The sequence below is a fragment of the Chenopodium album genome, chromosome 18 (assembly GCF_948465745.1).
Source record: "Chenopodium album chromosome 18, dcCheAlbu1.1, whole genome shotgun sequence".
NCBI classification, from domain to species: Eukaryota; Viridiplantae; Streptophyta; class Magnoliopsida; order Caryophyllales; family Amaranthaceae; genus Chenopodium; species Chenopodium album.
In genome coordinates, this window is record NC_137851.1 from 1,622,138 (window position 1) to 1,648,932 (window position 26,795).

General features: G+C 31.3%; 3 protein-coding genes across 3 annotated transcripts; 2 read left to right on the forward strand and 1 right to left on the reverse strand.

Annotated features, from left to right (window-relative positions):
• Nucleotides 1-422: 422 nt before the first annotated feature.
• Nucleotides 423-7,822, reverse strand: LOC145592611 (protein NRT1/ PTR FAMILY 5.1-like). Its single transcript, XM_081649115.1, has 4 exons — nucleotides 7,531-7,822; nucleotides 7,188-7,405; nucleotides 5,071-5,630; nucleotides 423-1,407 (listed from the first exon to the last, which is right to left on the reverse strand). The coding sequence occupies exons 1-4, from the start codon at nucleotides 7,643-7,645 to the stop codon at nucleotides 540-542; spliced, it is 1,761 nt and encodes a 586-aa protein (XP_081505241.1). The 5' UTR covers nucleotides 7,646-7,822; the 3' UTR covers nucleotides 423-539.
• Nucleotides 7,823-21,159: 13,337 nt separating this feature from the next.
• On the forward strand, nucleotides 21,160-23,120 carry LOC145592612 (peroxidase P7-like). The gene is made up of 4 exons (XM_081649116.1): nucleotides 21,160-21,410; nucleotides 21,501-21,692; nucleotides 21,981-22,146; nucleotides 22,548-23,120. Exons 1-4 carry the CDS (start codon nucleotides 21,183-21,185, stop codon nucleotides 22,931-22,933), a joined length of 972 nt encoding a protein of 323 aa, XP_081505242.1. The 5' UTR covers nucleotides 21,160-21,182; the 3' UTR covers nucleotides 22,934-23,120.
• Nucleotides 23,121-23,978: 858 nt separating this feature from the next.
• Nucleotides 23,979-26,459, forward strand: LOC145591125 (peroxidase P7-like). The gene is made up of 4 exons (XM_081647528.1): nucleotides 23,979-24,336; nucleotides 24,466-24,657; nucleotides 24,848-25,013; nucleotides 25,913-26,459. The coding sequence occupies exons 1-4, from the start codon at nucleotides 24,121-24,123 to the stop codon at nucleotides 26,299-26,301; spliced, it is 963 nt and encodes a 320-aa protein (XP_081503654.1). The 5' UTR covers nucleotides 23,979-24,120; the 3' UTR covers nucleotides 26,302-26,459.
• The last annotated feature ends 336 nt before the right edge of the window (nucleotides 26,460-26,795 follow it).

Below are 26,795 nucleotides of genomic sequence, written 5' to 3' on the forward strand. Positions count from 1 at the left end.
ATTTTTTGAAACTAAATGTTCATTTTATAAAGCGTGGAGTTGAGTTGGGCGGATTGTGAATATATTATCTGGGTTATTTGATTTGGGCCGCGCGTTTGGGTCTTTCCTTGTTGCAGCTATAATAGCTACATTAGTATGTAGCCAAGACCCATTGTGGATGGATATATAGTTAACTGCATAATTGCATTAGATTCAACTGCATAATTGTATTAGATTCAAATTATTGGGCTTAATATTTCGGTAGAAAAAGATTGAGATTTAAATTATAAGAAAGTGCCAAAGCTCAAAAGTGATTGTTTTGATCGAGTTTGTTAATCAAATCGGGTCATATTCAAGTTACGGAGTGATTCACATATAATTTTGTCAAAGTTAATAGAGATTAATTAATTTTACCAGGTCTAATATACGAGAAAATCTTCTATAATTAAGTGTGACACATTCTTATTTATATCATCACGTCGACTAATACACTATAAAGAAAGCTTACAAATTAAAAACTTAACAACCTTCCTAGTTAATTAAATTAACCTAATACATATTTATAATCCTAGTGAAGCATCTACAATCTTCCCTTCCATGTGAGCATAGTTGCCATCCTCTTGCACAATTTTAGGCTCCCTTTTGTACACATAAACACTTGATGCCCATAAAAATGCCCCCATATTCACAATAGCCAACCCAAACAAGAACAAGTAGTAGTAGTCCAAGTGACAATCATTCAAATTGTTACCTATCCATCTCTTCCCCCCATTTTTACCTGTCAACTTATCTACCATGGTAATAAGAAAACTATTCAAAAAGTTTCCAACTCCAATCGCGCTAGTAAAAAACGTTGTCCCTAGGCTTTGCATGTCATCCGGGGATTGATCATAGAAGAACTCAAGCAAACCAATGGAGTTGAACACATCCGCCACACCAATAAGTACATATTGAGGCAATAGCCAAAATATGCTCATTGGAACCATAGCATTTTTACCTAGTACGTGTTCCTCCTTAATTACATGCATTCTTTGCATCTCCACTACGTAGGCGAATGCTATGGCCACAATTTGGATGATGCAACCAATGCCTAGTCGTTGGAGGATGGTGATCCCTCTAGGATTGCCGGTTTTTGCTCGCATAAAGGGTACGAAGTAGCGGTCGTAAAAAGGCACAGTGAGAAGCATTGATAGGGTAACAAAGCTAGTTAGGGATGCGGCTGGGACTTGGAAGGTACTTCCTATATGACGGTTTAGCGTAGTTCCTTGTTTAATAAAGAGGGTGTTGATTTGAGCCCAAATTGTGCTTGGTATAAGGAGTACTAGCCATATCATAATCATCCCACATACTTGCTTTGTTTTCTCAACCTGTGCTTCTGTGCATGGTAGCCTTGAGCTACCTTCTTTTATGCTTGCCTTGTCCCAAAACCTACATGAAACAAATGAAAAATAACTATTTATATTATTACAAAGAACATATGAAGTACTGGACTACTCGTGCAAATTATGTCTGATAACACTTAAAAATAACATTACATTAATTACCATATATATAATTAACATAGACATCAGCACATACAAGACTTTCCTAGTAAAAACACGTTCAAACTTTATAATTATAAGTCAGTTAATTTTTTCTATCACTATTGTCAATTAAACGAGTCGTAATTTTAAGTGCCTAAGATAAGCATCATTACTCATTAATTAAATATATGTACTATAGGTAACATCATTTTATTATGAGGAAGTTAGGAAAGGGCTTATCACAAATAAATAAAAAAAAAAAAATCGTCTCTCCATCGTAGAATATAACATCAAGCCAACTCAAGTTGAGGTACGATTGTCACTTCATGATGTACATATTGATTTGGTCTTTGACATTGATAAGGTAGTGAAACTCTTCCATCAATCGTGCTACGCATGTATTCTGACTAAGGTATTTGCTTCCCTGATCGATAAGTAAAGGGATAAAATGAAACAAGACCACTTTAGCGTAAAGCCATAAACTAACATTCATGTATTATTTTTGAAGAATCAATTTATATTTCTCGAATTGTGACATCTAAAATATACAAAGTAGGTATTATGATACGAAGTAATTATTTTTGTATATTCTTGTTTGAAAGGATAAGAAAAACTCTCAAATGAGCATCGTAAAATTTGACTCTTGTATACAAAGATTTCAAATCGAGAGGATCAGAGTGATACCAGGATTTCATCACTTCAGCTCACACGATATACATTTAGGTTTTTAAAAACTTTTCATTCTCTTCCCCTCTCATTTATTTTTATTTCATGATAAAGAGAAAGAAAACAATTTTTAATTAATTAAAAGGATGTAGACTCCTTCATGTTGATACAATGAATCGTTTTAGCATTATTTTTTGAGACAATGATGTTGCATTATTGTTGTTTGTTTTGCAAAAAAACCAAATATCAAATCAAATGAATAAACGACTGAAAATACATTAAACAACAAAGTGAGATTGAGTAGAATAAGAAAACACGAGGTAGATGATTAAAGGACGAAAAAAGAAGAAGAAAAAAAGGGAAATAGCTGACAATAACTATTTAGAACCAATCTTATATGGAGTACTATATAAAAAATAAATAAATAAAAAACCAACATAAAAAAAAATAAATAAATAATAATAAAAAGCAAGTAATTAATATTGCAATATTCAAGAGGGCACATGTATAAATTTACCTGGCTTTATAAATTTACCAGTGGAAACCTAAAAGTAGTAAAAATGTATATAAATGGACCACACTTTAACCACTCATCTATTCTCACAAAGTCAAAAAGCTCCTTTTAATGATAAAAGATTCTTCATAGTGGTCAATGTTTAGCGATGAAAAATTGCAAATAAAAATATAAAGTATGATAAAATATAAAGTATGATTTGAACTTATTTATTTCTAATATGATATGATTCATATGAATTAATAATAAGGTACTCGTATTTAAATAAGGTGAATTGAACATAGCCGCCTTGTTCACCTCACCTTATTTTTACTGAGCAAAAATTATTTTTTGCTAAATTCAAATTATTTTTACTTAATTAAAATTATTTTTGTTAAATCTCTATTGAATTTCCTCTTTAAAGTTACTGATTTTTAATGAACTGAAATTAATTTTACTTAACCAAACTTAATTTTATTGAACTGGAATTAATTTTATAGTATATTGTTTTTCTTAAGTTTCAATGAATAGAGCTATAAGAAAATGAAAGTGTTGAAAATTACAAGTAAAAGAAATTTACCAAAAAAAAAATATAGACAATTTTTAAAAAATGATGAATAAAAAATTATGTATATTAGATTTAAAAAATATATATTAATATATTGAGAGGTTGATGTAGTGGACTAGTTGCGCCACCTCTCCATTTCAAATCCGGTATAAGAGTCAAACCTAATGGAACTCAATTAAGAGATCTCTCCCCTAAAAAAAACACTCCAAAAAAATAAAAAATAAAAAATAAACACTTTAAAAAGCAGAATAGTACAATTCACGTTTTTATCACAAATTCAGTAAACGGGTGGTTGCCTATACAATGTGATAGAAGGGAATCTTCAACTCCAAAATCTAGGTATAAACGAGCCTCAACCAATAATCTTGGAAGGAAAGACAAGACTACAACTTGCAAGAGTGCCCTCAATCACAATGCATGTTCCCATCATTTTGAGGTCCATTTATATGAATTTAAATGCCAAAAGCTACTACTCGTACTCAATTAAGGCATCTACAAAATCATAAATTGTAGTACAATTGTACAAACTAATCAACCAACTTATAGTATGTATAGCAATAATATAATGAATAAACGTTCGGGTAAATAGTCGTGTAGGTCCTTTCTTTCGCTTTTTGGTCTACTAAGGATATTTGCATTCCATTTCATATGGTAATATAGTTTGAACCTTTAAGATCAACTTATATTCTGCTTAATTCAAATCTTTTTTAACTTACTCATCTGCAAAGCCAATAACTAATTAGTATACTAATTCCTTTTTGGTCATCTATATCAAAGTAAAAATAACCTAACTTAATTGATACAATAAATCTTATACATTGGAATTCCTAAAAAAAAGGTAAATAATCTAATTATACTACTGCGCACTAAAGTCTAAGAGTGCTACTTCGTACTCTACATAACTCCGAACTTCCGAAGTATATAAATAAATAGTTCCATTAAATTTAATTTGTTTTTCAAGATAAAAAACTTTTCAAAGGTAGAAAGAATTTGGACACACATAGTTTGACATAGTAGCACATCTAAAAGCATGATACACATTGAGAAGATAGGATCATAGATTCATAGGACATGCCCCAATAATTTGGGATCAACTATTAGTACATTTCTAAGAAGGAATAATGCACATGCATCAATTTATGAATGGATGGCCTAGAAATAATGAAAATGGGCCAACTACTGTACGCATTTATCCTTTTTCCTAGGCTTCATAGTAGTAGCACAATCCTAGCAGTACCCGACAAATTGGGCCCATTAACATTTACTCATAATTTCATCAATGAAAAATCTTGATAAAATGTACGTACTTTTACCATTTCCTACTACACATGAATCTCAAATATCAACACCAATGTTATAAATGAGCTTCAACGAACCATAGAATCAACAATAATATTCCATCATAAACTGGCTACAGCTTGCAATTGTCCCTCCTCCAACAAAACATGTTTCCCTCACTCTGGGGTCTATATGCAATTTAATTTGAAAAGGTCATTTTTCTATTTAGTACAAATGGATTGAAATTTTCTAGATACATCCGGGTGCAATAGTGTAATATAAGAGTATTTTCTGTTTATTTAATACTTTGTATTTTTTTTTTTAAAAAAGAAGTATATTTAAAAAATGAGCAAAAAATACCATCAAATGAGCAAAATACCACTCTTGCGTACACACTAGGTGTATGAACTCATGATGAAAGTCTATTAATATATTTTTTTATTTTCATTCTTTTGGATATTGTGAGATATTATTTTAAGGGTTATGAATGATACTAAACAGTGTATAAAGTTACATACGAAATGTAAAAATGAAAGAATAGACGAATAGTTGAAGTAACTAACCTGAAAATCGAAGGTCCATTATTTTGTAGGGCTTTTCCATCGGTGATGTAGTAAGGTGGTTGAACCTCTTGTAGTTGGTTAGGTTCAGTAGGAACCTTAAGTTTCCAATTAGCCATTGAATTAATAACAACTTTCACGATATCTGTTGCAGGACTCTTTATGTTTTTAGGCTTGTGTCGGTATGTTGGAGTTCCCAAATAGAACACCATCAAAGATAAGATGAGGCCAATGGTAGGGATACCATAACCTAACCCCCATCCCAAGTTTTCTTGGATATACACAAGCCCTAAAGTGGCAAATAAACCACCTAAGAAGGCACAAAACATCCACCAATTGAAGAAGGAGACTTTGAGCTCTTTCTCACTTGGATCAAAATCGTCAAATTGGTCTGCCCCGAATGTCGAAATATTAGGCTTCGTGCCTCCGGCGCCTATGGCAATGATGTAAAGGGAAGCGTAAAATAACACAATTGGAAGTGAAGAGCCAGTGTTGCATGTTCCATTTGTACATGTTGGTTTGAAGGACTTAACGGAAACAACCATTGTCAAGAGTACCATGCCCTATCAAGGTTTCGAAAAGTAAATAGATAATATCAACTACTCCGTATCAAATAAGTAATATATAGAGTACATAACTATAGAAATTTGCGTTTATTTATTAGGCGTATTTAAAAATACATAAGATGGAAAATCATAAGGTTAAATCCTTTGTAAAATAGTCTCATATTATTATTGACGAGTGTCTGCTTCTAATTGCGTTCGAAATTGGTATAGTTTAACATCACATATAATTACATAAATAAAACATTCTTCTTTGGCCCACAGTTGACTTTGGGGCTAGATCCAATTGAGCAAAAACATTGAATATGTTTATGGTAGAAACTTATCATCACAATAAAATAAGACAAACTTTATATTATTAGTTTGGTACACATCAATGTGAATCACAAACTCACAATCTAGTCAAGTAGTCATATCCTAAAAAGAAAATTCTTAGTGAATTTATATAATTAATTATATAAAGCCATATGCTTATTTAATATAATAAAAATCATGACTTATGACCTTTAGATTTCCATGATTAATCATTGTCTACACCAAATGGCCGGGGTTAAAGCAAATTCTTTAGTGCACTCATGCATATTTATGTAAAACTATATGTTTATTTATAATATAATAAAAACCATATGACTTTAATGTTCTAGATTACTATGATATTAATCATTATCAACACCAAATGGGATATGCATTAAGCATAATAGATTGACTAAAAATCCATATTTTAACATTTTAGTCGACTAGTCGTCATAAAATAGACAAAAATACCTAACCCTACCAAGAATCATGAGTTATTTCACTACATTAAGCCTCATTCGTGGAGAGCAATGTTGCAAATCCACATCCATTTAAATCGTGCCCTACGCATTTACTGTGAATACGACATTCTTTTTTGGACCCACAATTGATTCTAATTAAAACAGTGAAATCTATTGATCAACTAGCTGTGGTGGGGAGTAGAAGACTATGAAATTAACAAATTTGCAATTTATTAGGAAAATGTATGAGGCTCAAAATATGAGTATGCAGGATTGTAGGAACATAGACTTGATCATGAAAGAAGTTCAATTTCTTGTTCTCTTGTTTTCAATCTTCGGAACTAACTATAAATTCTCAAACAAAATTAAAGGTTCCTATCGTTCCATCCTAAATATGTTAGATTGTTAGGTTAATAGTACAACCTGACATCAAATTGTATTGTGACAACTAATACTTGATGTGATCGATATTTTTTGTTTTCAGGTGGACATACACAGACCAAGATTAAGAGTAATATTTAATATCAGAAAAAAAAGAAAAAAAAAAGTAATAGTTTATTTAATAATCATATAGACTCCTGTAACGTGGGATTGGAGAAAATAAAAAATATATATGAACAAAACGGTAGCAATATAGGAAAGGAATAAAGTAAAAGTGTGCATAATTCGAATATAATAAATGATATGGATTATTAAACGAAAAGTGAGTAGAACTTGTAAAGACAAAATAAGCATACGAATTTCTCCATATTTCACAAAGAAGTGTATGTAGTAACTGCACAAGATTGTATAGAGACTTTACCAGGACATAGATGAGAGAAGAGATGGTGAAAGTCCAAAATCGACCAAGATAAGCATCGGCGAGGTAAGCACCAAGGATCGGTGTCATCCAAACCACTCCATTCCAATTATTCACGTTTCTAACTGATGAAACAGTGTCTTCATGGAGTTGGGTAGTCAAATAAACCACCAAGTTTGACGCTATTCCATAAAAGGCCATTCTTTCACATGCTTCATAAGCTACATATACAAGAGTAAAAACAAAACACATGCATATTTTTGTAGCAAATGTTAGTATATATATAAATGGCAAAAAGAATATGGTAAATAAAAGACATGTTAGTTTCTAATATGAAGAAACTTACTAAGAAGAAAAGCACAAGCCTTCCATTTGCCCGTCTTAGAGGCGATCACGGGCCGGCCACGAAGATCCATGGTGCCATCATTGGTGAAGTCCTTAGTGTTGGTTTCCAAATCCATTATTTTGGGTAGAAGAGAATGAATTGAAGTTCAAATTTGTATGTAGTTTGCTAAATCACTAGCTACTTAGTTTTGTTTGCTTTTGGTTGTGAGTGTGCGTTGAGTTTTGTAGTTTTTAAGAAATGGAATGGAATGAAAGTAGGTGGCTAGGTGGATAATTCACACTATATAAGAGTGGAGGTCGTGGGTGTTAGGCTATAAATAGCATTGGCAAATATCCCTTTTCTTTTCCCCCCTTTTTCTTTATAAAATTATAATATTAATATTTTAGCATTTGTGTTTTACACACAGGACATTACAATAACAATTGTATTTATTGTATTTATTGAAGTTGTAAAGAAATAAATTAATGTTGGCATTTATGAGAAATTATTGAATTTTTTTTTTATAAAAAAACTAAACTACTTTATATATATATATATATATATATATATATATATATATATATATATATATATATATATATATATATATATATATATATATATATATATATATATTAACAACGGTCCAAAAAGAAAACTAGCTCCCAACTGTCTCGACACTACAAGTAAAACAAGAAGAGGGTTTAGCTCTCTTAGCTATACTAACATAAAACCTAAATTGGGGATTGGAGGTACAACATTCATGGTCTACTTGACAATACAGAGTACAAAATAGGAGAATGACGTATTCGATCATGGGCATAGATCATAAGATGCTCCGAAGTTGATCCTTTACGTACGTAAAACTTGAACATTAAAGACTAAAATAATGACACTTTTTTTTTTTTTAATGGATACATCCCGTATGTTAATTCAGTCCAACTTTATAAGTTAGATTCATTGAAAGGGAGGAAAAAGACCAAAAGACAAGCCCAATCTACTTAATTTTAGATTTTCCAAACAAATGTATTATCCTACCCTTCAGGCCTTCACCCATACAATATTTACACAATTTCATTCACTTTATTCTATTTTATCCTTTTTTTAATTTTACACAAATTACACTTAAATCACCTTATTTTTTTAGATTTGTTTTTCTTATTTTATATCATTGTAAATGAGTACATTAAAAATGAAACAGAAAAAGTAATTATGTCGGTTTAGGAATAAAAATGTATCTACATAGTAAGATTTTTTAAGAGGTGGGCTGTTACATAGTTGCATATAGGTCTCACGAGGAATTTGGACTTCATAAGTTTGGAAATACACGGCATATAGCCATATAATATACCCCAACAGTTTGTCATGTCAGTGTTGACATAATTGTCACAACCTCTAATAAAACTTCCTAAAATTTGACCAATCCTTTGTGATAAGGTTGTTTGGGGATGTCCATTATATTGTGATCATCATTATCATTCACTTTTTATTTGGGCGGTTCTTCCATTTTACTTCTTGTTCTTGTTGATAATGATAAATTTCATTATCATTATTCTAGAGATGATCAATGGTCCAGGGCTCCAGCCTTGGTCGGTTTAACTCAATTTATCTTATTTTCAAGTATCTTATATTTGATAATTAGTTTAAATAAAATAAGATAAGATTAGGAATAATAAATTTATTAGGTAAGATTGTAAGATGGTAAAAAAAAAAATTAAAACGTATACATAAAGAAGGTCTAGGAAGTTCAAATAAAGGTTAGGGCCATTAGGATCTAATATATAGTCTAATAAGCTAAGACCCTAAAGGGTTCACTAATATAAGATATATACCTGATAAATTCAAGTACTTCATAAGTTAAACAAGAACAACTATAATAAACTCACATAACATTAGTTTAAATCAGGCGAAGAGAACGGCATTTCTTCTTTTAAATTCTAAATAACCAAACAATCACGCAACAATAGTGGGTCTAAGATGTTCAAATAGGGTGAGCTTAATTATCAAACATTATTGCTTAATTTTATTATAATAAATGCTACGGAATATTTCAAATTAAAATGAATTATACTCCATAACTCATGACATGTTTTTAAAGCAAATTATAGGTTCGTTAACCCATTAGAAAACGGAAAAGGGTATAAGAAAACCAATGCAAATATATAAATAAAAGGGAAAGTAATAGAAAATTAAAACAAAAACTTATATCTAGCGTATACTTAGATTCTGAGACATAAAGACCTTTCAGACATTAAGATAAGCATTTGAAGCAAATGATTAGATATGCATATGCTAGCAAGCTAGATCCTTGTCATTAGTAACATATGTATTTGAAATATTACATATTGAAGTATCTTTAGTGCCATTACATATTTGAAATATTTAGCAAATACCACTAGTAGCAAGAAATACTTATACAAATGATTAATGTTCCATGAATTGCCACTTTTCTTAATTTATAAATTTATTATTTATGTGGCTAACTTATTTTGAGCCCATAGCATATTTTTTTTTTGACAAAAAGTTTATATAACTGTAATTAAAAAAAAAAAAAAAATTAAACTTTTGGGTAATATAAAAAAATTTCCTTCAAAGAAAATAAAAAGGTAAAATTGATATAAAGCACCTTTTTTGTCCAACTTTAAAAAAAATCACCTTTTATGTTTTTTTTTTTTTTCTTTTTTACTAAATCACATTTTAAGTACCTAAGTTTTTTTATTGCACCACCCCTATTTCAAATCTAACGGATTGCATCTCAATTATCCACTTCCAAATCAACAAGCACAACAAAACCTTCTCTTCCATCTCAACTATCCACTTCAATTACCTCAATTTAGGATTTGAGAATAAACAAAGATTACAATTTAATTTGTGCAGCAAAATTACGTTTGGTTTTTATAGAGCTTTACTCAATTTAGTCATGCATTTATATAGAGAAGGGTCGAATGTTTTTAGGAGGGAAAAAATAAATGATTTAAAGAAGGAAAATCACAAGTTGTGGCTCCTTTGACATCTCAATTAAATTTTTTGTCAAAATTTGAAATAGGGATGATGCAATAAAAAAACTTAGGTACTTAAAAGGTAATTTAGTTAAAAAAAATAAAATAAAAAGTAATTTTTTCAAAAAAGTTAGTCAAACAGGAGATTTATACCAATTTTGTCAAATAAAAAATCCTGAAGCCTAAACCCTTAAAAAAAAAAAGACCGTTGCAAAGTCTATTACCGTTGTACCATTCACCGCCATAATACAACAATCGTTTATAGAAATCTTCCTCATTTTCAGTGAAAATTCAAACCCTAACCCCTAAAATTTCTCTCCGATCAACCTCTTCTCGGTGAAATTTTAACAAATTCCGATTAAAACCCTAACCCTAAATGGTGTTCATTTCTTCTCCAATTCGTCTAGTTTTTACTCGGATTACATGAAATTATCGATCAAAATCTTCAATTTTTGGGGAAAAATTACCGTTTTAGGCAACAAATTAATGTCTGAATTGGAAATTCGACGGTTTTGTCGGCGGTGATTCCAGTACATTCGCCGATTTTTCGGTGTTGATGAAGTAGAATTACGAGGAATCACCTACGGTTAGCGAAATTTATTTCAGAGTTTAGGAATTTTTCGGGTACTTTTTTCTGTTTTGTTGATTTATTGAGTTGAATATGTATGTTTATTTCCAGAATATTGTCTCAAATTAGTTACATTTTTGGCTGTTTTGATTTTTGTTGTTGTTTTGTGTTTAGTATAATTATCTGAACTACTCCAATTATGTTATGATTCGGTCTGTAATGCTGTATATGAAAAGGAGGAAGAGGGTATAGTGTGAAGTTTTTATCTTTCAAGTGTTACACAGAAATATTAAGATTGTTCTGTAAAAAAAAATCACTTTTTTTTCCCTAAATAAAATTGTTTGTGAGTAGGGATGAACTTTTGAAAAATCTCGTCTTTTTGGCTGAATTTATTGATTTTTTCTTTTTTTTTTTTTTTTTTTTTGGTTGCGTAGGGGTTTAATTATACTTGTAACCTCAAATTTCGGTTTTCTCTTACCATTTGGTTTGGTTTATCGCGTAGTTTTCTTTGTTGAATGAGGAAGGTGGTAATGGAGGTTAGGTAACTATTAACTGTTTCTGGCTGGCCTTATTAAGTTTCTAAGTCTGAGGGGAGTATGAGATGCTGGTTTGAGTGAGTTCTGAATGTTCTAATGGTTTTTATGTAGTATTTGATTTGTGGGTTTAATTGGCAAGAACGGAGCTGTTGATTTGAGGATGTGATCATGTGAAGTTGATGCATGTTTCTTAGGGGTAATTAATTAGTCTATGGTATGCGGATTTAGAATTTTCAATCCTGATTGATCTAATTAGTAGGAGTAAGTTTGGGTTTGTTAAGCTGCTCCATTTTATACTATCAAATTTTAAGAACATAAATCAAGGTTTATTTTTTTTTAGATAGTCAATAGTTGATGCATTGTTGTGAAGGATATAAGTATGAGTGGGAGTTTCAGATGTTGAGTTTTAAGTATTTTGATGGTTTTTTTCTATTCAATTTGTAGGTATACCGTATATTTGGTCAGAAATGAGAGCTCTCGAATTAAGGATGGAAATGGATTAGAAAATGATGAATTGACGAGATGACGTTGATGGCTATGGAGCTTATTTCTCGGTTGAAAGGATTTTGAAGTGATGCAAGTGTTTTTGTATTTGTTTGGATGCTTATTGTGAGTTCTACTATTAAGGTAACTTTAGGTTTGGACAATTTAATTTTAAGAAGGATGTCAGATGCTACTTAATGTGTTTGGGCTATATTAGGGTAATAGCTGATTTTTATTTCTTATTGTGCCTGATTGACAAGGGTTGTTGATTTGAGGTTGGAAGGTGTTACTTAGAAGAAAGTGTGATATTGAATTATGGAGAAATTTCATTCGTGAATAGAGTTATTTGTTGAAATGTCAGATGCATTGAAGGATATAAGTTTGAGTGGGAGTTTCAGCAACTGAGTTAAGTTTTTTATTTTTTTTATTTGTGGGTATATCGTATACTTTGTCAGAAATGAGAGCTGTTGAATTGTGGAAGGAAATGGATTAGAAAATGATGAACCGACAAGTTGACGTTGATGAATTTTGAGTTTATTTCTCTATTGAAAGGATTGAAGTAGTGCAAGTGTTAAAAGCCTTTTGTGAGTTCTATTGTTAAGTTTACTTTAGGTTCGGACAATTTAATTTTGGAGGATGCCAAATGCTACTTAATCAGTTTGGGCTATTTAAGGTAATGGTTGTCTTTATGTCTTATTGGCCTTGATTGACAAGGTTAGAGTTGTTGATTCGAGGATGGTAAATTCTATTAGATCAAAAGAGTAATGAAGACTATCTTTATATTCATAAAGAAACTTTTGTTAGGTGTATTGTTTCTAATTCTTTATTTCATTTGTGACATATCAGTGGAAAATTATACTAAATGATAATAGATTTCTATTACATACACTATTTGAAATAAGGTTATCTACTTTTCAAAGCTTTAAATTATCCGAACATTTTGCATTTGAAATAAATTGATTTTTTTTAACGATCTCATCTGATCTAAATATCTGAATTGTTTGAGCTTTTTATGGATTAAGAATTTTCACTCAAATGTGAATTGAGTTTTTGATTGGGACTAGAAAGTGATGAATTAGCTGGATGTGGTACATATTTCTTTGTTAAATAGATTTGAAATGATGTAATGAATTTGAATTGGTGCAAGTGCTAAAAATATTTTATGTATTTGATTTGTGGGTTTGATTGCTAATAAGCGGAGCTGTTGATTTGAGGATGTGATCATGTTGTTGGCAATCAAAGAGTGGAAGTAGTAGTGGGTTGGAAAAGTAAGAGCTTTATTACATGAATATTGCTTATATTTGCATGGCAGTATTTATAGTAGTAGTGTATGTCGGTTCTTGCTTCCACCGACATACTACATAGCTTACGACCCCTACATCTTTCTACTTCTATCTAGAACATTCTAGGTGATATTTATTTCGGACTTTCTAATGTGCTAGATATTTATCCTAGATTTTTTCTTAAGCATCTTTTAGTACATTCATACAAGATATCTATTAGATATTTTAGGTGAAATTTATTTAGGACTTTCTAAGTTTGCTAGATATTTATCATTGATTTTTTCTTAAGCATCTTCTAGTACATTCATACAAGATATCTATTAGATATTTCAAGATTTTTTTTGATTAACTTAACACTCCCCTTGATCAAAAAAATCTCGAACACATGTGAAGTTGATTTATGGGTCTAGTTTTTGAGGTGTATTAGTCTATTGTACGTGGGTTTATAATTTTCAATTGATCTACTTTAATATACAAGTAAGTTTGGGTTTGTTAAGCTGCTCCATTTTATACTATCAAATTTTGAGGACATAAATCAAGTTTTTATTTTTTATTTTTTTATTTTTATTTTTAATTTTAATAATCTAAAAAAAAAATTGTCTAAGGATATAAGTTTGAATGGGAGTTTCAGATGCTGAGTTTCAAGTATTTTATTGGTTTTTTTTTCTATTTAATTTGTGGGTAAACCGTATACTTAGACAGAAATGAGAGCCGTTGAATTGAGGATGAGAAATGCATTAGAATATGATGAATGGACAAGATGATGTATGGCTATGGAGTTTATTTCTCTATTGAAAGGATTTTGAAGTGGTGCAAGTGTTAAAGTTATTTCTATATCTGTTTGAGAAATTTCGTTTGGCGAATAAAGTTATTTGGTGAAGTGTCAGATGCATTGAAAGATATAAGTTTTAGTGGGAGTTTTCGATGCTAAATTTTAAGTATTTTGATGGTTTTTTTCTATTTGATTTAAGGGTATACAACATACTTGGTTAGAAATGAGAGCTATTGAATTGAATAAGGAAATTGATTAGGAAATGATGAATTGACCAGGTTGATGGCTTTGGAGTTTATTTCTTTATTGAAAGGATTTAAGTAGTGCAAGTGTCAAAGTTATTTTTGCATGTGTTTAGATGCCTTTTATGAGTTGTTGTTAAGGTTACTCTAGGTATAATTTTCAAGTGGGAGTTTTAGATGGTGAGTTTTAAGCATTATGATGGTTTTGTTCCATTCAATTTGTGGGTATAATGTATACTTGGTCAGAAATGAGAGCTGTTGAATTGAGGAAGGAAATTGATTGAAAATGATGAAATGACAAGATAACGTTGATGGCTTTGGAGTTTATTTCTCTATTGAAAGGATTGAAGTGGCGCAAGTGTTAAAGTTATTTTTGCATCTGGTAGATGCCTTTTGTGAGTTTTATTGTTAAGGTCAAGTGTGGACAATATAATTTTTATGGAGGAATAGGAGGATTTTAGGGTTAATTGTTGTGTTTACGTCTTATTGGGCCTTATTGACCAGGGTTTTTGATTTAGAAGAAAGTGTGATACTGAATTATGGAGAAATTTCGTTGGTGAATCGAGTTCTTTGGTGAATTGTGATAGATAGTGTTATGTACATTGAAGTTGTATCTCTATTGAGCTGTATGCTTACATTTTATTATAGTGAGTGTTTGAGCCTAGTAGCTTTGCAATAGTGTTTTGGACTAATCATGTACTACTATATTTGTGTGTAGATTTTATGCTTGTATTATCCTTTAATGGTATAGTAAAGGAGTTGATGCCATAGTGCTTGAGATATCGGTGGCACATAGTTATGGGCCGTGTATTTTTACAACGCTAGAAAGTGGAACTCTTGTAAGGCAAGACTGGATATACTTGTTAGACTGTATAATTTTTTTGAAGATTAAAGGAGGTAGCATTGTTTTTGTTCTCGGTGGTGGTTGTGTTTATGAAGCTGATTTGTGGTTATAGTTTTTGAGGGGTGTTGGTCTATGTTACTTGCGATTCTTAGAATTATGAGTTCAGATTGTTTAATTAGTATGATTATATTTCTATGGACATTTTAGGAATCTTTTTATCTTGAAGAGGTTAGATACGTGCCTTGCTTGGGAACAGTACAATGGTTGATTGTGAAGAATTAAAATATTAAGATGTCGAGTTCAAGTATCTTAATGTTTTTTGCCTAAATGATTTGTGGGCTTAATGTCCTTAGACTTGAGGATTTTGTATAAAATCTGATTATGACAATAAATAAACTTATATTGGGTCTGGTGGACAGCGAATAGAAGAGCATAAATTGGAGAATAGCTTGTCTTTGAAATTGTGTCTTTATTATTTGGGCTATTTAGAAGTTGAAATCTGATATGTATTCATTGTGGGAAAATTAAGCTGCTTTATTATTAAACTCTTTTTTTTTTGTTCTCTGACAGAATCAAATGCAAGATCTTATTTATCTATTTTTTGTACTAGGAGATGAGTAAGGTTTTGAAATTGTGTCTATATTATTTGGGCTTTTTAGAATTTGGAATCTGAATTCATTATGGGAAAATTAAGCTGCTTTATTGTTTAACTCTCATAATTTAGGGATGTAATTTAAGTATCTTTTTCTGATCGAGATGTTAGATTTATGGGATGAGAGAGCATGATGTTGAATTCAAGTTTTGAGGGGAGTATGAAATGCCGAGTCTTATGTATTTTGATGATTTCTCTGTAATTGATTTGTGGTATAATCTGGCTTGAGGCAAGACCATTTGAATTGAGGATAGGAAATTGTGTTAAGAAGAAAAGAATAATTATGATGGTACCTCATTAGCCAAAAGAAACTTTTGTTCGGTGTATTAGTCCCATTCTTTATATGGCATTTTGGATTAGATAATGAAGAATTGGCTGAATGGTTATTGTCATGTTTTTGTATCTCATGGAAGGATTCTAAAGTGATATAAGCTTTTTGCAGTGCTGTTCAATATTTATTAGAAGTGTTAATGTGCTGTCATGCTTAAGATTGTTTTTTTAGGCTGTGTTTTGTGATGTTGATACGCAGGTGTAGTTTTTGAGGGTTGTTAGTCTATGTTATGCGGGCATTTTAGAATTGTGAGTTCTGATTGATCTACTTAATATACGTTAGAGTTTGTTATACTGCTACACGTTACATAATTAAATTTCCAAGTACACAAACTTTGCATTTGTTTTTTTAATTGGTTTGTGAGATGCATGTCTTGATGTATTGCAGTGATCTATTATAAGGTTTGAGGGAGTTTAGGATGTTGAGTTCCAAGTCTTTTGGTGTTTTTTTTTTTTTTTGGGGGGGGGGGGGGGTATGCTTGTGGTTAGAAATGAGTGTTGTTTAATAGAGGATGGGAAATTGTGTTTAGAACAATATTATTACAAGGGATTATTTAAGACTAGAAAGTGATGAACTGTTGGATGGATATTGTCTTTGATAGAACTTTGGAATACATTTCTCTCTTGGATGGAATTGGAAGTGATGTAAGGATGTTGAAATGGTGCAAGTATTAAAGATATACTATTAGTTTGTATCTAGATTCTCATTGTGAGAGCTATTTTCAAGGTTAGGTAGGTTTAGGACAATGTAGATTTTGAGGAGGATGTTTGGCATTAAAGATATTATGAGTTGTGGAGAAACTTCCTTTTGTGAAAACTTTGTAAATTGTGGCAGATGCTTATGGTGAGTGCTATTGCTAAAGTTGGGTTTTTTTTGTGCTATTGCTTACGTTGAGTGCTATTCCTATTGTAAACGGTGAATGTAATTCTTCATAAGTAGGATGCTAGTTATTGAGCTTTTTTTTCTTCTTTTGGGTAATGATTGTGTTTGTATATATTTGGCATGATCAACAAGGGGTGTTGATTTGAGGATTGAAAGTTTGGTTAAGTGAAGGGTGTGATAATGAATTATGGTGAAGCTACATCTGGTGAATAGATTTTTTGATACATTGTGATAGATGATGTTATGTAAACTAAGGTATCTATTACTTTTGAGATAGTGAGGTGTATACTACTAGTCTTTTGTAGTGTGGTGTATTGGAGGAATGGGAAATGTGTCAAAATGCTTGTGCATGGTTTTAGAATTATTTTTATTGATATGCTGATTAAAGGCAAGAGTAAATATTAGTATTAACTGCCTAATGGTTTTGCTCTTAGTGGTAGTTGTGTTTATGAAGTTGATATATGGGTCTTGTTTGAGGGGTTTTGGAAGATACTGGGAATATTATGAGTTCAGATTGATCTACTCGGGTGGGTGTTAATGTTGCTTTATGTTCTCTATTGAATTTCCAAGGATAATTTGAGGGGTTTTTTTTTTTTTTTTCTTCTCCCTATTGGAGATTTCAATACATACCTTGTGTGGGAAGAATATTCGTATAGTGCTTTTTTGTGAAGAATTCATGTTTTAGGAAGAGTTTGAGACGAGGAGTTCTTGTATTTTGATGGCTTTTGTCTAAATAATCTGTGAGTAGAATAGACCTTAGGGAGAGATTTTGTTGATCTTAATGATATGTGAGTAGAATTGACCAAGCTAAAGAAAGTCTTATTTGGTGTATATGTCCCTATTCTTTATTTCATTTGTAAAACATCATGTGCGAGGATTCTTATAAGAAAGCAAGTTATTTTTTGAATTTAGATTCTTGTGAAATATATTTTACCTTTCTTGTTCTTCGATCTTGATCTGATAGGCCTAATATTTTTTCTTGACGTGGCAGAGAACATGTTAGTGTATATATATACTACGTATTAGAATGTACACATTTTAGTGCATGAAATATATTCTTTGTGAACAAAAACAATACTTATACTCCACGATTTTTTTAAAGTAACTTTTCTTTTTTTTTTTAATAATATTCTCTCTATTTTTCAATAATATTCTACTAATTAATGGACTTTAACCTCTCTACTTTTTAATAATAAATTCAACTAACTTTTCTGAAATTTCGTAAATTTCAAAACATTTCATTTATTCAAACACGGGTAGATAAAAGCTAATGGAATAAAAGGAAATAATTACGGAGTAGTTATTGGTTTTTTTTTTTATAATAAGAAAATACTCTAATTTATATGTTGTTGGATGACTATGTTAGTTAGAATGGGCGGGCAAGTATATCTGTGTATGAGATACCGAATTAGTAATGCACCAGCAAGCCTGGATAGTATTGATTTGAAAATGTGTAAGTCTACATTATAGATTATAGAATAGATGAAAATGAGATGTCTCTTGACAAATTTATTTCAGTTAGTACCTTGTAGTACAGCCAAAGAAGACCTCTTCAATTTTGCATTTGGTTAGGAACTGTCATGGGTTGGGGGGCAAAACTTAAGTGCCTGGTACTCGCTCTATTATACCTCGTCAGTTAGGTGCTCGCTCTATGAAGTGGATAGACTTTTTCTTAAGCCCATAGGGCGTTACCTAATTTGTTGCCCTGCCTTGCCCATTTGTTGCCTTTTACGACTTCTTACATGGGTTGTGGTACGCGTGGATATGCGATGTAACATGGCCAATTGGACATGATAACGCGCCTTAGTAAGATCCTAGTTGAGCATTATCATACATTTATAATTGTTTTATAGGTAATGACGTAATTAAGACGAGTTAAGATGTGGTACGCGTGGATATGCGATGTAACAAGGACAATTGGACATTATAACGCGCCTTAGTAAGATCCTAGTTGAGTATAATCATACATTTATAATTGTTTTATCGGTAATGACCTAATTAAGACGAGTTGGGAGAAACTAGATAGCATACCCTTACGCTCATGTATATACTGTTAATTTTTTCTCCATATGTACTTTTGGCGCAAGAAGTATTTTAACTTTTATAATATGAATTTATAGAATTGATTCTCAAGTATGCTGGATAATATTTAGATGGTAAAATACTAGGTTCATAGATTAGTACCATTCGGAGAAGATATTAACAATCGCGACGACTTATTTAAAATTACTGATGGAATAGGATTCAGAGGTGGTTAGTAGTTGCATACAAATTATACAATTTCATATTTTTGTCATCGTTTGTGACTTGTGAAATCTGCGTCATAACCTCTTGGGAGTGAGTACAAGAGAGTATAAAGTCAGATGTTAGTAGAAATAAGAAAGAAAATCCGTGTATATTTTCACGGGTTGAAGGAAAAGTAAGTAAAAGTTGTAATGCATGAGCCATTTTGGGATGGCAATTAGCCAATGAATACGTTGTGTACTATGCTTTGTGTTTAGTTAGGTCTTTTCTTCTTGTATGGACATTGTGGGCTCATTTAATAAATTTAATGTTTTGGAGGTGTTTTAATACTCCTTGTCCTGTAATACTTCTTTCGTCTCTTTTTATTATCATGTTTTTTTGTTGACAAATTTTTTTATCACGCTTGTGAAAATATATTATTAATTATTAATATCTCTAATTAGTAAATATTAATGTAATCTACGTAAAGATTCAAATAAGATTTCACACGATTGTAATATTGTATCTATAGTTTTAGTCATATAAGTCATCCATTGTATCTTTACACAAACATCTTCTTTCACAACTTATGTACTAATCAACTTTTAAAATTGAGAGTGAGGGATAGCTCAAGTAGTTAGAGCAAGGGCTGGCAATCCCTGACCCGATAACCCGAACGAACCCGACCCGAAGTTACTGAGAGAAACCCGAACCCGACCTGATTCGAACCCGAATAACGCGAATTCGACCCGATTTGACCAAAATTTCATATTTCGTAATAATATTAAGTTTTACACTATTTTTGATTGTTTCTAAACATAACCCGAAATCTGACCCGAACCCGACCCACCGACCCGAATTGCCACCCCTAGTTAGAGCTCCCCTTTCGATTCCAAAAGATCTTAGGATCGTTTTTCATCACCCGTCCTTGTGGCTCCCTAAACACCCAATTTTTTCTTTAATTTTTTTTTATTTTATTTTTTTTTTATTTTTTATTTTTTATTTTTTAGTCAATGTGTAACTGTAAAGGCTTTGTTGGTTGCATTCAAATACATGGGAAGTTCAAATACGGTTGCACTCAAATAACGGGGAAAATACAAATTAAATATAGCCTAATAACTGATAACTACTCAAACAATAATTTTTTATTTAATTATTTATTTTTATTTAGTTTTTTTGGAAATTCCAAAAAAACTCACACAATAAGTTCATCCTCAAAAGTATTTGAACTAATTAATCAGAATAAACTAGATTTCCAAAAAAACTCACACAATAAGTTCCTTCTCTAAAGTATTTGAACTAATTAATCAGAATAAACTAGTACACATGTTTTAATTTGTACAAAAAGTGGGTTTTACTTGGTAGATATACTGTCTTGCAATATGTTAAAAATGTATGTAACTTAACTATACATACTCTTTACTGAGCTAATCTCGGTCTAGTGGAAAGAAGAGCACTTTTGGGGGTTTAATCCCCATTAGTGACAATTTTGGGGAGTGGGATTCCCTTATCTTCCCCCCACTCTTCCAAATTGTCTAGCCCGCTAACCCGGGCCGGTGAGAGGTTCTGGCCCGGTAGGACCCTTCTCCTTACCAACCAAAAAAAAAAAAACTATACATACTCTTCAATAAAGATTTCCAAACTACCAAGCCAAGCAATGTTCCTTGTCTTAGAAAAGTGGCAATATAATACTACGTATGGAATAGTCACACTGACTTGATTGTGACATGAATGGCTCTTAAAACCTTTACTAAACTTTATTTTCTAATTCATGACTAAAAAAATGCATCATTAATTAGTTGACACAGTCATGTTAAGATGCTTATAAAGTAGCGAGCTTCTAGTACTATTTGTCGGTATGAATTTTAAACTATCCAAAATGGCTTGTGGCAACCTCTACTTGTTATTGCTTATTTTTTTTGGTCTTTCTCTAAACATAAATGGCCATCTTTCACCACATTTTTACTCTTCTACTTGTCCTAATGCTCTTAGTATAGTTAAGCAAGAAATCGCGAAAGCTATTAAAAATGAGGCTCGTGTTGGAGCATCCTTACTTCGGTTGCACTTTCATGATTGCTTTGTTAACGTAAGTATTTACTTAAAGTCGTAAGGCAATATTATGATGCTAGTTATGTTAAGTGATTGTTCATTTGTTTATACTTTGTTAATCAACTAGGGTTGCGATGGATCAATTTTACTCGATGATACTTCAACTTTTAAAAGTGAGAAATCGGCTAACCCAAATAAAAACTCAGCTCGCGGGTTTGGAGTTGTGGACAATATCAAGGCTAGTTTAGAGAAAGCATGTCCAGGAGTTGTTTCTTGTGCTGATATTCTTGCTATTGCATCTCGTGATGCCGTTGTTCACGTATGTTGTACTAAATGTTATTCTTTTTTCCCTCCCAACTTACTTTCCCAACAAAAATTTTTTTGAAAAAAGGATTGTTGTTTAAAGTCTATCAAACTAAAATTTTTAGTGTTCATTTACATCATGGACGTTTTTTTTTTTTTATTATTATAGAATGAAAAAACCTAGGAGTAATAATTATTTAATCGTTTTATTATGATAAAGAACATTGTACTTCGTATTTTATATAGATATGCATTTGTTTTTGAGCCAATATAATGGAGCTAACGAGAAAATTGGAAAGTGCAGTACGGTGGTCCTACATGGAAGGTGAGATTGGGAAGAAGAGATTCTCTTACGGCTAACAGAAGTGCAGCCAATGCTTTTATCCCTCAACCTAAGTTCAATCTTGGTAACCTCACTTCTAGTTTTGCCGCCGTTGGTTTATCTTTTAAAGACATGGTGGTCCTCTCTGGTAAGATTTATACTTTCTCGGTTCTTTTTTTAAGTTGAATTATGTTTTTTTTTTCCTTCAAATTTTCGATACTTCGTTTCATCTCTTTGGCGTTATAACGGCTGTTTGGTTACTAGTATCACAATTGATTATTACTTCATACTGGATAACAAACGAGTTAACATATATAGGCTTGCATGTACAATAATTAGTGACGTAAAATTATAACGATGATCTTATTGAATGGCGTGTGGTGTTACTTGATGATATGTTTAAACTACTTATTGAAAGTGAATGTCTTTTTCTTTGTGGATAATACAATGTTACAATGACATAAGGTTACATGTGGAAGGACGTGGTGTGTTACCCTGAATTTTTGAACTAACTTGGTTGTTACTTTGTTTACTACTTTTTATGCATAGGCGCACACACTGTTGGATTTGCTAGGTGCACAAGTTTCCGGCCACACATTTACAACGACACCAATATTGATCCGGCCTTCGCCAAATCGCTACAACAAAAGTGTCCTCGAAATGGAAGTGACAACGTGTTGCAACCCCTCGACTACCAAACAAGGTTTCGTTTTGACGACAAGTATTACCAAAACCTACTAGTTAAGAAGGGGTTACTTCACTCGGACCAACAACTTTACAATGGAAATAAGGCTGATTGTTTTACTAAAAAGTATGCTATGAACCAATGCGTGTTCTTTAAAGATTTTGGTAAGAGCATGATTAGAATGGGGAACATCAAGCCACTTACCGGAAGTAATGGAGAAATCCGGCGCAATTGTCGTAATCCAAATTGAACTAACGCTAACGCGTGACCATTTCAATATCTTCACCTAAATGTACGTAGTTTGTGATTTGAAGTGAATTTCTGAATTTGCGTATATATTGAATGTCTAATCGCTTTAATGTGATTTATATAGTGTACGTTCATATATTATAGTTGATCAATATGAAGAATATTAAATATTATTATTATTGTTTTAACTATTCTTAGTTACAATAATTGTTGTATTTTTACTTTATATATTCGACGCTAATTAAACAAGATTATACACAAAATCTGATTAGCTAACTATCAAATCAAGCTACTGCACCATAACTATTCTGAAGGTTGTCATTTTGCCACACTTTGTAACAATTGTTAATGAATTCTTTTTATCCACGAAAATGAAAGGTTACCAGTTGCTGGCCACAATCAAACAAATTGCATGCATGTAGGGTAACGATTAAAAACTAACAACCTAAATTAATTTTAGAAATTTTGTCTTAATGTATGGCTAATGTTTACTTAATCGACATTAGTGATCAAATATTGTGGATCGTTGTCATTTAAGTGATCCAACACAAAGACAGTTAGAATGTTTGTTACAACGTCGATTAAATATTGTGGATCGTTTTCATTTAAATGATCCAACACTAACACAATTAGAATGTTTGTTACAAGGAACACGAAATTATAATAAATGCTTTTGTCGTTCTCTTTAGGAATATGAGAATTTTTGTTTTGAGTTCAAGAAGTTTTGTAAAATCACTTATTATTAGACAACTAGAATCTTATAGCTAAAAATTTTTATGAAAAAAACTATGTTCATCGAGATACTTTGTAATCTAGTAACTAAGCTATACTATTAGTAGAATTGTAAAAGCAAAATTAAAATTGACAAATCAAGAAAAGAAATAAAGATAAAATTCCAAAGTAACCACAGCAAGCAAAGCTCCAACTTAGGAAAGAGGTATTCGAAAATGACTTGATTAGCATATCACGAGCACTGTTTTTTATGGACCCTCTATATTATTTAACTTTATTAAGTAATTGAGTAAATTATATTACACCAATCATATACTATATAGCTCAACATTATTGGAATTTTGTCCATCGTTTTGGCACATCACATAATAAATTGGCAGACGAAGCCTTCATCTAAACAAATCATCAAGTTTATTTATTAACAATTGTCGGCACGAAGCTAAGTATAGTGAGTTGATGAAAATGGCGTGTGGCAAGTTCTACTTCCTACTCTTTGTTATTTTTTGCCTTACTCTAAATAATGTACAAGGCAAACTTTCATCAAATTATTATGCTTCTACTTGTCCAAATGCCCTTGATATTGTTAAGGAAGGGGTTAAGGATGCTATAAGAAAAGAGGCTCGAGTTGGAGCTTCAATTCTTCGATTGCATTTTCATGATTGTTTTGTCAATGTAAGTACTCATTAATTAAAACCCGAGTTAAGGTAGTATTGTAATTAATGCTAGTTTTATCAATTAAGTGTTTTTTAAGTAGTGTTAACTAATTAATAATATATGCATTGTCATTGATGAACTAACTAGGGTTGCGATGGATCAATCCTCCTAGATGATACTCCAAATTTCAAAAGTGAGAAAACAGCGGCTGCTAATAATAACTCAGCCCGTGGATTCGAGGTTGTAGACAACATTAAGGCTCAGTTAGAAAAGGCATGCCCTGGAGTTGTCTCTTGTGCTGATATCCTTGCTATTATTGCTCGTGATGCAGTTGTTCGTGTAAGTATTTTCGAATTTATTCTCCACTATTTCCCGAACTTGTTCTTCATATATATATTTATATATATGTATATATATATATATGTATATATATATATATATATGTATATATATGTATATATATATATATGTAATATATATATATATATATATAGTAATTGAGCTAAATAGAAGAAATGAAATTTTGTAGTATGGTGGTCCAACATGGAAAGTGAGATTGGGAAGAAGAGATTCTCTCACAGCAAACCGAAGTGCAGCAAACGCTTTTATTCCTCAACCTTCATTCGATGTTAGTAATCTTACTTCCAGTTTTGCCGCCGTTGGTTTATCTTTCAAGGACATGGTGGTCCTCTCTGGTACATTTTTTTTTTAATCCCTTTTTCTTATCATGTTTCGTTCATACGTTCACAAATCAAATTTAGAGTTCGCGTATTCTTTTTCTTTTCACTTTTTTTTTTAGACCAGGAAAAAGGTTTATTGTGACTATATGTTTTACTTTACGTATAAATTATAAAGAGAGAAAAAGCTTTTTCAAAAAAGCACGTAACTAGTATAAAAATACAAGAGTATTATACTCCATCAATTTCTTATTGATGATTTTTTAAGGTAATGCACTCGTTTTAATTTAAAAAAATGATACTTACTAATACGTAGCACTTAACGCAAACATGCAATAAGAGAATTGATATTGAAAATCTACATATAGTGGTGCATGGATCTTTTACATATTATCCATAATTAATGGAATGAGAAATTAGTTAAATAATACAAGTAGCTAGATAATTTAAAATGGAAGGATTATTGTATATGTTACTTTAGAAATCAACACATCTTCAAAGTGGTTTTCTCTTCCTTCTTTTAACTTTACTTTTTGTTCCATCCTTTAATTTGTTAGTTAATTGGTCCATTATTATCAACACCTACACTATACAGAGTTACAAACACATGAATAGACTCAAAGAGTCCCATCATCTCTATTTATAATTGTATCCACTCCCTTCTTTTCACATAATGCATAACCACTTGATTAATTTAGTTTTCTTATTCAAACATGAATAGACTCTAAGACAATAATTATATGTCACGACGTAGAATAATAATATCTATGCATTATTATTTATTAATGTCTTTTTTATAATAAATTTGTGTATAACTTTTAACGATGGCTAGCATTTAGTAAAATAATGCTAATTGGTAGATTAGCTCAAATGACGACTTAATAACTTTGTACTTATTGCATGCTTTGTATGTGAAGGCGGACACACGGTTGGATTAGCAAGATGTGCGACATTCCGAACACATATCCACAATGATACTGATATCAACACCGCCTTCGCTAAATATCTCCAGGAAAAATGTCCTCTAACTGGAAATACCAATGTTTTACAGCCCTTAGACTACCAAACTAAGTATACTTTCGACGTCAAATATTACCAAAATTTACTAGTTAAGAAGGGATTACTACACTCGGATCAGACACTTTACAATGCAGACAAGAAGTCTGAATCTCGTGTTAAAAGGTATGCAATGGATCAATGTAAGTTCTTTAAGGACTTTGCTAAGAGCATGATTAGAATGGGAAACATCAAGCCTCTTACCGGAAGTAACGGCGAAATTAGGCGTAATTGCCGTAAACCTAATTAGAGATTAGTCCCTAATTCATAGACCTTTACGTACATGCATTTTTTATTTTTACATATGTCCAAGTTTATTTTTAATCATTGTAAATTTGTGAAAGATGTATTTATATTGATGTTTTGATTGGTATGGAGTATTTTATGTAATTTTTTCTCAAGAATAAATTGTCGTGTTAATATTGTATTTCGAGCAAGTAATATATATATATACTAACGTGACAACTAAAATCAAATAAGATGGTCGGTAATAATCAATTATCTTTTTAGCTAAGATTTGATTCATTTGAAGAATAATAGAGTTGAAGTGATTCAAATCCGCCCAGGTACATTACCTCAATTAATCACAATTAATATATCTATATTTATGTTAATATATAAAAATTAAAACTAACTTTATCTTAATCATAATATATTCACTCGACACGTTTAGAAAAATGAAAAAATATTATAAAGGGTAAATAAAGTTAATAGAGGATTAACTTATAAAGTCAAACTAAAACA

What these genes read in the sequence shown, in the direction of transcription:
- LOC145592611 (XM_081649115.1), bottom strand. Translation starts at nt 7,645, where the DNA reads ATGGATTTGGAAACCAACACTAAGGACTTCACCAATGATGGCACCATG. An exon ending in GGCTTGTGCTTTTCTTCTTA is followed by an intron (nt 7,406 to 7,530) that starts GTAAGTTTCTTC and finishes TTGTATATGTAG; the next exon opens with CTTATGAAGCATGTGAAAGA. An exon ending in AATGGACCTTCGATTTTCAG is followed by an intron (nt 1,408 to 5,070) that starts GTTAGTTACTTC and finishes TGTTTCATGTAG; the next exon opens with GTTTTGGGACAAGGCAAGCA.
- LOC145592612 (XM_081649116.1), top strand. Translation starts at nt 21,183, where the DNA reads ATGAATTTTAAACTATCCAAAATGGCTTGTGGCAACCTCTACTTGTTA. An exon ending in TTCATGATTGCTTTGTTAAC is followed by an intron (nt 21,411 to 21,500) that starts GTAAGTATTTAC and finishes TTAATCAACTAG; the next exon opens with GGTTGCGATGGATCAATTTT. An exon ending in CTCGTGATGCCGTTGTTCAC is followed by an intron (nt 21,693 to 21,980) that starts GTATGTTGTACT and finishes TGGAAAGTGCAG; the next exon opens with TACGGTGGTCCTACATGGAA.
- LOC145591125 (XM_081647528.1), top strand. Translation starts at nt 24,121, where the DNA reads ATGAAAATGGCGTGTGGCAAGTTCTACTTCCTACTCTTTGTTATTTTT. An exon ending in TTCATGATTGTTTTGTCAAT is followed by an intron (nt 24,337 to 24,465) that starts GTAAGTACTCAT and finishes TGAACTAACTAG; the next exon opens with GGTTGCGATGGATCAATCCT. An exon ending in CTCGTGATGCAGTTGTTCGT is followed by an intron (nt 24,658 to 24,847) that starts GTAAGTATTTTC and finishes GAAATTTTGTAG; the next exon opens with TATGGTGGTCCAACATGGAA.